Source organism: Cherax quadricarinatus, chromosome 48 (assembly GCF_038502225.1).
Source record: "Cherax quadricarinatus isolate ZL_2023a chromosome 48, ASM3850222v1, whole genome shotgun sequence".
Taxonomy (NCBI): Eukaryota; Metazoa; Arthropoda; class Malacostraca; order Decapoda; family Parastacidae; genus Cherax; species Cherax quadricarinatus.
The window spans coordinates 29,351,751-29,367,910 of record NC_091339.1 but is presented as its reverse complement, the minus strand read 5'-3'; the positions used below and the strand labels follow the sequence as shown (position 1 = coordinate 29,367,910).

Sequence of the window (16,160 nt, the reverse complement as noted above, 5' to 3'; positions counted from 1 at the left end):
AGCCATTAAAACTTTGTATCCCCTGCCTTGGTGAGAGGCAGCAAAAAAAACAAAAAAAACAAAAAAAAATTTAAAAAAAAAAAAAAAAAAAAAAAAATAGTTTTGCTAAATATATATATTATAGATGTAAATTTCATACAGTTGTATGTTTGAATATAATGTATACATCATTATAATTAGGTTACATTAAATGTTAGTTACAACAGGCCAGGAGTGAAATATAAATGAATATACTGTATAATGTTGTCATTTGTGGATCTGACAGCAAAAAAAAAAAAAAAAAAAAAAAAAAAAAAAAAAAAAAAAAAAAAAAAAAAAAAAAAAAAAAAAAAAAAAAGACGAATGGAAGTGTAGATGATGGTAGGCCCCATCACATGTAAGAGTAATGTCTTCCTAATTGTTAAAGACCTGAAGTCAATTAAATATCGTCAATTCTCTTGTACAATATAGGCAATTCTCATGCAGTACATTCTTTGGGAGTGCTATTCAAGACACTATTAACATTTACTGTTGATATATTGGATGAAAGCTACACTTAGCTATGTACATGCAATGTCAAATCACATAAGGCTGCTTATTCCTGAATTAAGATTATAGAGACAAGTTGAACATATTTGTATTTCTCCCAGTACTGGTCATGTATATTATTGCAGATAAAGGTGGTTCTGACAAAGCACATCGTGAACAGGTATGGAGGCAAATCCAGCTAGCATTGCTGGAAGAAATAAAGATACAGGGAAAATTCCCAAACAAAATTCTCGTTCCTTGTCACCAGCCTGAAAAGAAAGAAAATATGTTAAGTTCCACAATGCTCTAATGCAAATCCTTCTCTAATGGTGTCCAAATCATTACTATGTATTTGTATCCTTACACACTGACCCCCCCCCCCCAACACACACATTGTATGACCCTTGTAGGTTTAGCACTTCCTTTTTATATAATAATAGAAGACAGACTCAGGAAAATAAGGAGATTAGCCGAAGAACCAGAAACAAATAATCATGGATAAGGAGGGAGGCCCAGCAGCAATACAAGAATAACACAGCATCAAAAGTCAACTCTGACACAAAGCAGCTGTACAGCTATATCAGGAGGAAAACAAGTCAAGGATGAGGTAATCAGGCTGAGAAAGGAAGGAGGGGAGATCACTAGAAATGACCAAAAAGTATGTGAAGAGCTCAAGACAAAATTTAAAGAAGTATTTTCAGTGGAGACAGAAAGGATGCCAGCAAACTGGGATGAAGGGTACACCAACAAGTGCTGGACACACTACACACAACTGAGGTGATGAGGCTGCTAAGTGAGCTAGATACCTCAAAGGCAGTGGGACTGGATATATATCTGTGGGTCATGAGAGAGGGAGCAGAGGCACTGTGTGCCACGAACAATCTTCAACACATCTATTGAAATGGCAACTGCCTAAGGTATGGATGACAGCAAATGTAGTCCTAATCTTTAAGAAAGGAGATAGGTAACATTAAACTACAGACCAGTGTCACTGACATATCATGGAGAAGCTTATCAGAAGACCTTGGAGTGCCTAGAAAGAGCTTATACATGATAAACAGCATGGTTTCAGGAAGGGGAAATCCTGTGTCACAAATCTGCTGGAGTTTTATGACAAGGCAACAGAAGTATTGCAGGAGAGAGAGAGAGAGAGAGAGAGAGAGAGAGAGAGAGAGAGAGAGAGAGAGAGAGAGGGGTGAGTAAACTACATTTTCTTGGACTAAGGCTTTTGACATAATTCCGCACAAGAGATTAGTGTAAGAGTTAGAGGAGCAGGCAGGAATAACAGGAAAGGCACTGCAATGGATCAGAGAATACCTGACAGGAAGGAAACAAGTGATGGTACGTGACAAGGTATCAGAGTGGTCGCCTTTGACGAGTGAGGTTTCACAAGGGTCAGTCCTAGGGTCGGTGCTTTTTCTGGTATATGTGAATGATATGACAGAAGGGATAGATTCAGAGGTGTCCCTGCTTGTAGACGATGTGAGGCTAATACGGAGAATTGAAGTGCACGAGGCTCAAGTAGGACTACAAAGGGATCTGGTCCAACAGCCAGCTCCTGGAGTTTAACCCCCCCAAGTGCAAAGTCATGAAAATTGGTGAAGGTCAAAGAAAACCACAGAGTACAAGCTAGGAGGCTAGAGACTGCAACCCCTCACTCAAAGAAAAGGATCTTGGGGCGAGTATAATACCGAGCACATCTGAGGCGCATGTCAACCAAATAATTGCTGCAGCACATGGATACCTGGCAAACCTAAGAATAGCATTTCGACACTTAAGTAAGGAACCATTCAAAAGACTGTACACCATTCATGCCAGGTCCATATTAGAGTATGCAGCACCAGTATGGAACCCACACCTTGTCAAGCACATCAAGAAATTTGAGAAAGTGTAAGGGTTTGCATCAAGATTTGTCCCGGAGCTAAGCAGTACGTCCTACGAGGAGAAGTTAAGGGAAATCAACCTGAAGACACTAGAGGATAGGGAAGACGTGATGACGATATATAAAATACCGAGAGGAATTGGCAAGGTGGATAGGGATAGGATGTTTCAGAGATGGGACATAGCTGGAAGTTGAAAACTTTGATGAGTCACAGGGAGGTAAGGAAGTATTTCTTCAGTCATATAATTGTAAGGAAGTGGAACAATCTGGAGAGTGATGTAGTAGAGACAGGATCCATACATAGCTTTAAGAAGAGATATGATAAAGCTCATGGAGCAGGGAGTGGGCCTAGTAGTGACCAGTGAAGAAGCGGGGACAGGAGCTGTCAACTGACCCCTGCAACCACAAATAGGCGAGTATGTACATGGACACACACATGTACACACATTCCTAATTACAATAAAAAGCAATTTGAGTCGTTCAGAGATACATGGCAAAGTTGTTGGCATTAGAGACCAGAAGTTTGGAGACAGGGTAAAGGGTATCAATGCACATTATCGAGGTCCTTAATAAAGTTATGTTTTCGTTGATTTCCAGTTAAAATGTATCTATCCATTTGCAGGATACTGTCTCTTTTGTCTAAATGGTATGTGGACTATCAAGCTGATGAAACACTTTTCACTTATTAAACACGAAAAGCATTTTTTTATACAATAAATCATTATTTCAAAGTCAAGGTCCTAGGAATGCCAAATATACATTCTGTATCATATTTGCAGTGTACTTAGGTTTCTTCTTATCCTGATGACAGCAAGAGTTTACTGGAAAAGTGCCAATTAATATTCCTTCTCTCCTACATCTTAGTTTTGATTACAATAACTCTCTCCTACATAGTACAAATTATAGCTATGATTTAATACAAGGTACAGTAATGAGGTTATCACTGTGCATTACTAGTAACAAATGCAATTGTTCAACTGCTTTTTTTTATAATCTTACCTTTTCATGCACAGTGAATACTGTTGACCTGAAGGCAGCACCTTCCAGAAGACCCTGTAGGAAAAGCAGTGTAAAGATGATGTATTCTGATGGTAGGTAGTGGTAGTGTGCCTCCATTCCTACCACCACCAGGATTACCATCTGCAGGAAGACAAAAAAGTGATTGTTTCTAGCATCTTCACAGGAAAGAAGAACGAAAGTAAAATGTATACATTTCCCTACATTCTAAATAATAATAATGATCTTCTTTCAACAAACCGGCCATATCCCAATGAAGAAGTGTAGCCCAAAATCTTGGATGTTTATGAGACAGAAAAGATGCCAGCAACCCTACCATCATGTAAAACAATTACAGGCTTCCGTTTTACACTTACTTGGCAGGACAGTAGAACCTCCCTGGCACCTGCTGTCTACCAACCTACTGTTACTAATGATGATATTAATAAATCCTTTTTTCCAGGTCCTGTATGATCCTACAGATTTAGAGCTTATGTGTGAATAAAATACTAATGATTTATTTACTAAATCATAGATAGGCTACCAAGATTAAAAAAACAGATAGTATAATATTCTACATTTGCCAGTCACAATATTGCTAATACAGTAGCCCCTCAAGGAAGGTTCCTTGATGTTGGTGAGGGGCTCTTGATTTAGGGAATTGGATCTGTGCTCCAGTTCCCCGAATTAAGCCTGAATGCCTTCCACATCCCCCCCCCAGGCGCTGTATAATCCTCCGGGTTTAGCGCTTCCCCCTTGATTATAATAATAATAATGCTAATACAGTATAGTATCTAGAATGCAGCAAGTAGCAACTATTGTTAAATTAAGGAACTGCCTTTAGAATACTAAGATGAAACTTATCTTAAGATACACTATGTAGTGATCCAGGTGGTTTGAAGATTCTGGACTCGTGGAAATGGAGCTTTCCTATTTTCAAGGAACTATATGACGTCTATTGATTTAGCTCTCATAGTAAAACAAGTAATGATCTTATTTTTCCACATGGAGTTTAAAACCTAAGGTAGACCAGCGGATGCTTGATCAGTGAACTTGTCATCTGATTAAGTTGTTAACAGTTTCCTGACGAATAAACCACCATCAGAAACCACTATTTTATTCTTCACAGAATAGTTCCCAACATTATTTCCTACTTGGACATTTGAAACCAGGTACAATACATAAAGGAGTAACATTATTTAAAAATAAAATGCTATACATAGTATAAACAGAGTCAATAAACTGTTTTGACATCACTTACAGCCAAACCAGAGTAAATCCAGGTGCTGGAGAGAAGGAATAATTTGTGTGCACTGCGGGAGATAAGGGTACCAAGGCAACGTATGGTGTTGCTCCAGGAGTACTGCTGTGCATGTGTCATTTGTGATGCTGGGAAGTACACTAACTCTAGCTGATGATCACATACATGGAAAAGAGGAAACAATCCATTAGTTATTATCCATTATAGGATTTGTTTTTGCTAGTTAACATGTAATTATGTTTATAGTATAATGCACGTGCCTGACCCGTCAAATTCCTATCACCAATAGTATTACTTGGTCCATTGTCTAAACATGAATACAGAGGAGCACTGCAATATACCTATGGGCCCATATCTGATATAGAAGTATATCTGTACCAAAGCATAACTGATAATCTCAGCTTACCAGTCCTTGGTTGGTGAAGTACATGACAAAGTAAAACACTGTAAGTGGTAACAAATATTTTTGAGCTCTCTGAAACAGAAGAAAGATTGATATGAGGAATATATACTAATTTTTTTTTTTTTTTTTTTTTTTTTTTTTTTTTTTTTTTACAATTTTTTAAATTATGATGCAGGTTCATATACATTAGAGGCTTTCTTATGAAACTCAAAAATATAGCAAAATACAAATTTATCAAAGTTTAGAAAATATGCACCAGCATAAATATATTATGTTTATGCATAACACGATATCAAACAAATGCATCTGCTAAAAAAATTAGTCCTTACTCGGAAGTACAACTCCTTGGTTGGTTACTATGTCCTCTTGTCTGAGGGATGGGGCTCTGGAATGTTACCATGAACGACCATGGTCACTGCCTGATTAACTTTCATTTACCAGGCACTATATCAGGCCCATTACCACAAACAAAACCTACGACCCACCAGGCAGACACAAAGCCAACGACCCCACCTGGCAGAGAAAGCTATGATCCCACCAGGCAGACACAAAGCTATGACTCCACCTGGCAGATACAAAGCTATGACCCCACCTGGCAGATACAAAGCTATGACCCCACTTGGTAGACAAAGCTATGACCCCACCTGGCAGAGAAATTTGATAATTTTTAAATTAATGCATTCATGAACAAAAAAAATTATTAAATTTAATAACGAAGTTCTATCAACGTGGAAAGGAACACAATCACTATTTCTTTACTTCGCTAATCTGTATTATATGCAAGACCACTTATGTATATAAAGAACATATAATCAACAAATATTTATACATTTGAGGAAAAAGAAATGAAGTAAATATTATTATTATTATTATAATCAAGGGGGAAGCACTAAACCCGTAGGATTATACAGCGCCTATGGGGGGATGGAAGGCATTCAGGCTTAATTCAGGGAACTGGAGCACAGATCCAATTCCCTAGATCAAGAGCCCCTCACCAGCGTCAAGGAGCCTTCCTTGAGGGGAATGAAGTAAATAACCTTTCAGCAAAGTGCTCTTGGTCCAATGATATGAAGCTATCCTCATTTTCATCCAATTAAATCTGATTACCTCCCATTTATCCAAGAACATTAAGCCAAATTCAACCAAACGTGGGGAAAAAATCCTAACAAGTTGATTTTTTAAGGGGTCACAGTGAGATTAAGCACTGAACCTCCTGGGAGTCTCAGACGAGGAAAACCTCGAAATTCAAGATGATCGTAAGTTTATTTAGGCACAGGTGCACAAGCACAATTTCCTAGGATAACCCCCAAAAAAGTCAGTAACTTATTTCCATCTATAATATTGAAAAATCTTGAACTGCATCCATCACACATTGGATTACTCCTTCATGATAAAGTTGATATGTTAGCCAAGAAGAGTACCCAGAAGGAGAATGTAGAATATAACTTTGGCATAACTGTGTCTAGCATTAGGAATAATATTAGGAGAGAAGCAAATAATGAAAATGATTGTTATAGGAATGCAGTTAGAAGCCTGAGTAGATCTATAACCCACTATGATAACATGAACGTAGATAAGTATGTTTATGGAGCAACTTGCAATGTGAACAGACTGACTGATGTTGTAGTGGCCAGGCTTAGGCTTGGTTACAAGTACTGACTGATGTTGTAGTGGCCAGGCTTAGGCTTGGTTACAAGTACTGACTGATGTTGTAGTGGCCAGGCTTAGGCTTGGTTACAAGTACTTCTGGCAGTTTGGGAGACACAGATGATGATCAAACTAAATGTAAATTATGTGATCAGGCATATGGTCACTCTCTTGAACACTATGTGCTTAATTGTCCACTTATTGAGGAATACAGAGACAGACAGTATAATAACCTATGTGACATGTCAAGATATCTTATTAATGAAAATAAGATACCAGATATACTAAGCAAATTTCCTAAATTTGCTTGCAACAGATAAGTGAACTATAGATTTTATTTTATTTATTATCACACTGGCCGATTCCCACCAAGGCAGGGTGGCCCGAAAAAGAAAAACTTTCACCATCATTCACTCCATCACTGTCTTGCCAGAAGGGTGCTTTACACTCCAGTTTTTAAACTGCAACATTAACACCCCTCCTTCAGAGTGCAGGCACTGTACTTCCCATCTCCAGGACTCAAGTCCGGCCTGCCGGTTTCCCTGAACCCCTTCATAAATGTTACTTTGCTCACACTCCAACAGCACGTCAAGTATTAAAAACCATTTGTCTCCATTCACTTCTATCAAACACGCTCACGCATGCCTGCTGGAAGTCCAAGCCCCTCGCACACAAAACCTCCTTTACCCCCTCTCTCCAACCTTTCCTAGACCGACCCCTACCCCGCCTTCCTTCCACTACAGACTGATACACTCTTGAAGTCATTCTGTTTCGCTCCATTCTCTCTACATGTCCGAACCACCTCAACAACCCTTCCTCAGCCCTCTGGACAACAGTTTTGGTAATCCCGCACCTCCTCCTAACTTCCAAACTACGAATTCTCTGCATTATATTCACACCACACATTGCCCTCAGACATGACATCTCCACTGCCTCCAGCCTTCTCCTCGCTGCAAAATTCATCACCCATGCTTCACACCCATATAAGAGCGTTGGTAAAACTATACTCTCATACATTCCCCTCTTTGCCTCCAAGGACAAAGTTCTTTGTCTCCACAGACTCCTAAGTGCACCACTCACTCTTTTCCCCTCATCAATTCTATGATTCACCTCATCTTTCATAGACCCATCCGCTGACACGTCCACTCCCAAATATCTGAATACATTCACCTCCTCCATACTCTCTCCCTCCAATCTGATATTCAATCTTTCATCACCTAATCTTTTTGTTATCCTCATAACCTTACTCTTTCCTGTATTCACCTTTAATTTTCTTCTTTTGCAACTATAGATATGTAGATATAAATCCATATGTATTCCTGTTAACCCTTTGGGGCCTAGTTCCTAGGCCTTTTGTGTATCCATATGCTCTTGCGCTACCGTCCACAGGATGGATATGGGGTGCACAATAAACTAGCCACTTAGGTGGCAAAATCTAATCTAATCTAATCAAGTGGTCAAGCAACAGAGTGTAATACCTGTATATACAAGTTTTTGCAATTCAGTTATGAATTCCCCACAGACATTTTTAAGCAGGAAATTGAGTGAAATGTCATTTGTACAATAGTGAAAAAACTGACGTATCGTTTTTATAAAATGCAGAAATGTATTCACAATGTTTCTCTTAACTCAGATTACATCACAACAAAAATGACCTTCAGTTATCTTTATGAACCGACTGCTGTCTCATTCAGTGGACTCTACATGGGTTATATAACAATGTTAAGATTCAGGTAGCCCAGGTACATCAGAATCAACTCGGAAGTTGGAGCATGCATGTCTCTTAACAGTGAATGCACTTAACTGAACAGTTTAGCTTCACCTTTTCAGCAGCCTCTAGAAGTACCACATCCAGTATAAGCCACAAATCATATATGGCATTGTGGCTGGGGCTGTCGATTACAACTTCATTCCAAGAGAGACATTTCACTGACAATCTACTGTTGCACAGTGTGATTAATGGGTGCTATGTAAATGAAATTTGGCTGACATGCTTGCTGCAGTAATTCAATGTTATATACAGAGGATAACAATAGCTTTACTTGGCCAAAATCTTCTGCATAACTAAGGGCTTTTTGCATATAATCAAGCATCACCCATTTCTGTATAAACTTTGTATCATGTGAAATAAATCTGACTAACTGATTCAGGATATGATGCTGTTATCCAGTGACTTTGCTCTCCCTGATCCAGAACTGGGTCTTCATTTTTTATATTTGATATAAGTGGACCCTCAGTTTTCATACTCTCCAGCTTGCATGTAAAACCATAGTTATTCTCCATAAAATGTATTTCTTGTTAATATTTTTTGGGTGTCTGGAGTGGATTAATTGGATTTACATTATTTTTTATGGGAAATATAAAAAAAAATACATTTTATAGAGAATAACTGTGGTTTTACATGGAAGCTGGGGAGTATGAAAACCGGGGAGTAATGAAAGGCATATTTAAGTGCTCATCAATTAAAAGGTTTTGAAAGTGGCTCAAAATTATAATAAAATTTGGTATTACATTACTATTCTTTAAAATTAATTCAGTCTCTATGAGAATTACGTCAAATGCTGCATTTTAATATTTTTATTCGCATCCCTGACAATGAAATCTGAAACAAATGTTTGTAAAATAATAATAATTATTATTATTATTTATACAAGTGCAGGACTCAAGTTCTCAAAAAGTAAACAGAAAACTTACCAACAGCAAGAAAAGTTTTTCCTTAACAACTGCTAATCTTTTTTGTTTTTCATTCTCACTATCCTCAACACAGGTTAATCCAACTGCCTCTTGTGTCTTTGAGTGTGTATCTTTGTAGCCCTTCTTGTGTCTGCTTAAAATGCACCAGAAACTGAAATAAAATCCATTTGCAGTTTATATAAAATTTTAATAATGAACAACATTTACAGGGGGGACCCTGCTTTACAGTGCTTCGCTGCCTTAGTGTTTTACTAATGTGGCAGTTTTCAGTTATACACATTCTTCATTTATTAAGACTTCCTTCAATAAATACACATTCACCACTCACTATAAGCTAAGGATGAAAATATTTTTAAGTAATGTGTGTACTGTATATGCATTTTTAGGCTTAGTTGCCCGACTTTTTTTTTTAAGTTATCCTAGGTTCTCTACACATATGATGCTATGTATGATAATCTAAGCAACTATTTGTGTTTACCTGAATAAACTTACTTATGCTGTCTCATATTTCCATAGACATTTTGTGGGAGTGGTGCCTTAATGCAGCTCAAGTGCTTTTGATCTAAGCAAGTAGAACTAATCTACCATCCTTGAATCAAACCTGAATACCTATTTTTCCTAAGACATTGTAAGATCCCTGAGAGTTTAGTGCTCCCCATCAATATAACATGGGATATGATATAATCAGTCCATCACCTAAGACTCTATTCTTATGTTTCAGCTTCATATCATTCCAGACCATGAAGCTGAACTCTTCTCCAGGCAGAGGAACTGACCATCTCTCCAGGCTGAAGCACTGACCACCTTAAATACTTTTTCTCCAAGGTTGATGGACTGATTACATCAGTATTTCACTACTAAACATGGGACAAAAACCATACTTTGTACTGTTTTACTTACGTCTTCCTAAACACCTTTCATCTCCAGAGCTATCTATAGAAATATGTTTTAAATAATATATGATGTTCATTGCTGGTGTCTTTTTGTCTCATAAATATGCAAGATTACAGGTACGTCTTGCTACTTCTACTTACACTTAGGTCACACTACACATATATGTACAAGCGCATGCATATATGCATATATATATATATATATATATATATATATATATATATATATATATATATATATATATATATATATATATATATATATATATATATATATACAGTGGACCCCCGGTTAACGATAATTTTTCACTCCAGAAGTATGTTCAGGTGCCAGTACTGACCGAATTTGTTCCCATAAGGAGGAATATTGTGAAGTAGATTAGTCCATTTCAGACCCCCAAACATACACGTACAAACGCACTTACATAAATACACTTACATAATTGGTCGCATTCGGAGGTAATCGTTATGCGGGGTCCACTGTATAATATATAATATATAATATATATATATATATATATATATATATATATATACACACACACCCCTCTGGGTTTTCTTCTATTTTCTTTCTAGTTCTTGTTCTTGTTTATTTCCTCTTATCTCCATGGGGAAGTGGAACAGAATTCTTCTTCTGTAAGCCATGCGTGTTGTGACTAAAATGCCGGGAGCAAGGGGCTAGTAACCCCTTCTCCTGTACAAATTACTAAATTTATGGTTGTTTAATATATTTATAGATGGGGTTGTAAGAGAAGTAAATGCAAGGGTCTTGGCAAGAGGCGTGGAGTTAAAAGATAAAGAATCACACATAAAGTGGGAGTTGTCACAGTTGCTCTTTGCTGATGACACTGTGCTCTTGGGAGATTCTGAAGAGAAGCTGCAGAGATTGGTGGATGAATTTGGTAGGGTGTGCAAAAGAAGAAAATTAAAAGTGAATACAGGAAAGAGTAAGGTTATGAGGATAACAAAAAGATTAGGTGATGAAAGACTGGATATCAGATTGGAGGGAGAGAGTATGGAGGAGGTGAATGTATTCAGATATTTGGGAGTGGACGTGTCAGCAGATGGGTCTATGAAAGATGAGGTGAATCATAGAATTGATGAGGGGAAAAGGGTGAGTGGTGCACTTAGGAGTCTGTGGAGACAAAGAACTTTGTCCTTGGAGGCAAAGAGGGGAATGTATGAGAGTATAGTTTTACCAACGCTCTTATATGGGTGTGAAGCATGGGTGATGAATGTTGCAGCGAGGAGAAGGCTGGAGGCAGTGGCGATGTCATATCTGAGGGCAATGTGTGGTGCGAATATAATGCAGAGAATTCGTAGTTTGGAAGTTAGGAGGAGGTGCGGGATTACCAAAACTGTTGTCCAGAGGGCTGAGGAAGGGTTGTTGAGGTGGTTCGGACATGTAGAGAGAATGGAGCGAAACAGAGTGACTTCAAGAGTGTATCAGTCTGTAGTGGAAGGAAGGCGGGGTAGGGGTCGGCCTAGGAAAGGTTGGAGGGAGGGGGTAAAGGAGGTTTTGTGTGCGAGGGGCTTGGACTTCCAGCAGGCATGTGTGAGCGTGTTTGATAGGAGTGAATGGAGACAAATGGTTTTTAATACTTGACGTGCTGTTGGAGTGTGAGCAGGGTAACATTTATGAAGGGGTTCAGGGAAACCGGCAGGCCGGACTTGAGTCCTGGAGATGGGAAGTACAGTGCCTGCACTCTGAAGGAGGGGTGTTAATGTTGCAGTTTAAAAACTGTAGTGTAAAGCACCCTTCTGGCAAGACAGTGATGGAGTGAATGATGGTGAAAGTTTTTCTTTTTCGGGCCACCCTGCCTTGGTGGGAATCGGCCAGTGTGATAATAAAAAAAATAAATAAATAAAAAAGAAAAACTTTCGTTTTTCTTTTTGGGCCACACAGCCTTGGTGGGATATGGCCGGCTTGTTGAAAAAAAAAATGATGTTCGTTTTGAAGTGATTGATTAAGCAGCACTAATTGAACAACTTTTCTTTTCTGGGGCATATCTCCAAATAAAAAGAGGACAAGGCTATGATTTTAATTACAAACTATGTTCCATTTTTTATATTATAACTGATTAATACATAAAATCAGAAATTAATTCAATGGTACCTCGGCATACATCCGCTTTGGAATAAGTCCAACTTGGTATACGTCCTGTTTGGATGCAAAGATTTTTGCTTGGTACATGACCTCTGTTTGGAATACGACTTGCGTGCTAGAACTTGTACAAGTCAAAATGAGTCACGACACTGCTCGCTTTTGATCTAGGTAACAGAAAAACAGTGTGCCGGTGATAGCGTATCAGAGGCAATGATTTGTGGAAAAGCAAAACTGATGCATGCCGATCTTTTGAAAAACAAGGCAGGAACAAGCCAAGAAAGTGAAGTGTTTAAAGGCAGCCATGGCTAGTTTGATAATTTTAAGAGGACTGGCATTCACAGTGTTGTGAGGCATGGAGAGGGAGCCAGTGCTGATAAAGATGCTGCCAATGATTTTGTTACAGATTTGAGGGAATTTGTGGAGGCTGAGGGTTTTGTTTCCCAACAAGTTTTTTATTGTAACAAAACAGGCCTGTTTTGGAAGAAAATGCTAAACTGGACCTATATTACACAAGGGAAGGAATTACCAGGACACGAGCCAATGAAGGATAGGCTAACTCTCTTGTTCTGTGCCAATGCAAGTGGGGATTACAAACTGAAGCCTCTACTGATCTACCACTCTAAAAACCCAAGGGCCTTTAAAAAACATAACGTGCTTTAGCAAATGGTTTAATGTTATGTTTGGGCCAAGTGTAAAAAGTAATTTAGATGAGAAAAACCTGCCTCTAAAGGCCCTCCTCATAATGGACAATGCTCCAGCTCACCCTCCAAGCTTGCAGGACTATGTGCTGCCGAAGTTTGACTTCACCACTGTAAAGTTTCTTCCCCTAACACAACTCTCATTCAGCCCATGGATCAGCAGGTCATCAGTAATTTCAAGAAACTACACTTAAGCACTATTCCAGGGGTTCTTTGAAGTGACCTCTGACACAGAGTTAACCCTAAGAGTGTTTTGGAAAGATCACTTTACTATTGCCCATTGCATAACTCTCATTGACAAAGCCTGGCAGGAAGTTTCATACAGAACAATGAACTCTGCTTGGAGGAATTTGTGGCCAGAAGCAGTGGCTGAAAGGGACTTTGAGGGCTTTGAGGCTGTGTCTATAGTGGAGGATATTGTCTCTGGGCAGGTCCATGGGTCTGGATGAGAGTGATGGTGATGTGGAGGAGTTAGAGGAGGGGCACAGGGAAGAGCTGACCACTGAGGAGCTGCAGGAACTTGAGAAAGAGGAGCACAAGGCTAAGATGGATGCACTCTGATCTTCAAGCTCAGAAAAGGAGATAGAGGAAGCCCCTACTTCATTAAGGAAATCTTTGCCAAATGGATGGACATCAAAAATGATTATTTTTTATTATTATCACACTGGCCGATTCCCACCAAGGTAGGGTGGCCCAAAAAAGAAAAACTTTCACCATCATTCACTCCATCACTGTCTTGCCAGAAGGGTGCTTTACACTACAGTTTTTAAATGGCAACATTAACACCCCTCCTTCAGAGTGCAGGCACTGTACTTCCCATCTCCAGGACTCAAGTCCGGCCTGCCGGTTTCCCTGAACCCCTTCATAAATGTTACTTTGCTCACACTCCAACAGCACGTCAAGTATTAAAAACCATTTGTCTCCATTCACTCCTATCAAACACACTCACGCATGCCTGCTGGAAGTCCAAGCCCCTCGCACACAAAACCTCCTTTACCCCCTCCCTCCAACCTTTCCTAGGCCGACCCCTACCCCGCCTTCCTTCCACTACAGACTGATACACTCTTGAAGTCATTCTGTTTCGCTCCATTCTCTCTACATGTCCGAACCACCTCAACAACCCTTCCTCAGCCCTCTGGACAACAGTTTTGGTAATCCCGCACCTCCTCCTAACTTCCAAACTACGAATTCTCTGCATTATATTCACACCACACATTGCCCTCAGACATGACATGTCCACTGCTTCCAGCCTTCTCCTCGCTGCAACATTCATCACCCATGCTTCACACCCATATAAGAGCGTTGGTAAAACTATACTCTCATACATTCCTCTCTCTGCCTCCAAGGACAAAGTTCTTTGTCTCCACAGACTTCTAAGTGCACCACTCACCCTTTTCCCCCTCATCAATTCTATGATTCACCTCATCTTTCATAGACCCATCAGCTGACACGTCCACTCCCAAATATCTGAATACATTCACCTCCTCCATACCCTCTCCCTCCAATCTGATATCCAATCTTTCATCACCTAATCTTTTTGTTATCCTCATAACCTTACTTTCCTGTATTCACTTTTAATTTTCTTCTTTTGCATACCCTACCAAATTCATCCACCAATCTCTGCAACTTCTCTTTAGAATCTCCAAAGAGTTAGTTTAATATGTTTATTATGCACCCCATACCCATCCTGTGGGCGGTAGTCAAAAGATTACAGAGGTACATAATTGGTCCAGGGACTGGCCCTCAAAGTTTTGATAGCTGAGCAAGTTACAGAGGTAATGAATTCACAATTTACAAAGGTAATGAACTCACAATTTACAAAGGTAATGAACTCCAGGTAGGTCTAGTCACAATCATGACAAGTTACAAAGGTATTTACAGATTACAGATGTACACAATGGGTCCAGGGACCTCCAAAGAGCACAGTGTCATCAGCAAAGAGCAACTGTGACAACTCCCACTTTGTGTGATTCTTTATTACCTGGAGTTTACCTGGAGAGAGTTCCAGGGGTCAACGCCCCCGCGGCCCGGTCTGTGACCAGGCCTCCTGGTGGATCAGAGCCTGATCAACCAGGCTGTTACTGCTGGCTGCACGCAAACCAACGTACGAGCCACAGCCCGGCTGGTCAGGAACCGACTTCAGGTGCTTGTCCAGTGCCAGCTTGAAGACTGCCAGGGGTCTGTTGGTAATCCCCCTTACTTGCACACGAAAATCACTCACTACGAAAGCAAAAGACTTGGCAGACGATGCACCATCCCCCCAATGAAAAGCAGGGGTGTCACTAGCACGTTAAGAGACCATACAATAAGTGTCAGGGGCCCGAGACTGTTCAACTGCCTCCCAGCACACATAAGGGAGATTACCAACAGACCCCTGGCAGTCTTCAAGCTGGCACTGGACAAGCACCTAAAGTTAGTTCCGGATCAGCCGGGCTGTGGCTCGTACGTTGGTTTGCGTGCAGCCAGCAGCAACAGCCTGGTTGATCAGGCTCTGATCCACCAGGAGGCCTGGTCACAGACCGGGCCGCGGGGGCGTTGACCCCCGGAACTCTCTCCAGGTAACTCCAGGTATGTACGCTGGGAGGCAGTTGAACAGTCTCGGGCCCCTGACACTTATTGTATGGTCTCTTAACGTGCTAGTGACACCCCTGCTTTTCATTGGGGGGATGTTGCATTGTCTGCCAAGTCTTTTGCTTTCGTAGTGAGTGATTTTCGTGTGCAAGTTCGGTACTAGTCCCTCTAGGACTTTCCAGGTGTATATAATCATGTATCTCTCCTGCCTGCGTTCCAGGGAATACAGGTTTAGGAACCTCAAGCGCTCCCAGTAATTGAGGTGTTTTATCTCTGTTATGCGCACCGTGAAGGTTCTCTGTACATTTTCTAGGTCAGCAATTTCACCTGCCTTGAAAGGTGCTGTTAGTGTGCAGCAATATTCCAGCCTAGATAGAACAAGTGACCTGAAGAGTGTCATCATGGGCTTGGCCTCCCTAGTTTTGAAGGTTCTCATTATCCATCCTGTCATTTTTCTAGCAGATGCAATTGATACAATGTTATGGTCCTTGAAGGTGAGAT

The 16,160-nt window shown here is 40.0% G+C and overlaps 1 protein-coding gene across 1 annotated transcript in view; it reads right to left on the bottom strand.

Moving 5' to 3' along the window:
• Nucleotides 1-296: 296 nt before the first annotated feature.
• The window catches only part of Cln3 (CLN3 lysosomal/endosomal transmembrane protein, battenin), a gene marked incomplete in the record, with an annotated part of 25,224 nt that continues 9,360 nt past the window's right edge, over nt 297-16,160 (bottom strand). Inside the window, 5 exon segments of the mRNA XM_053787024.2 lie at nt 297-776; nt 3,389-3,529; nt 4,647-4,796; nt 5,053-5,121; nt 9,391-9,541. Coding sequence (XP_053642999.2) covers nt 645-776; nt 3,389-3,529; nt 4,647-4,796; nt 5,053-5,121; nt 9,391-9,541 — 643 coding nt within the window.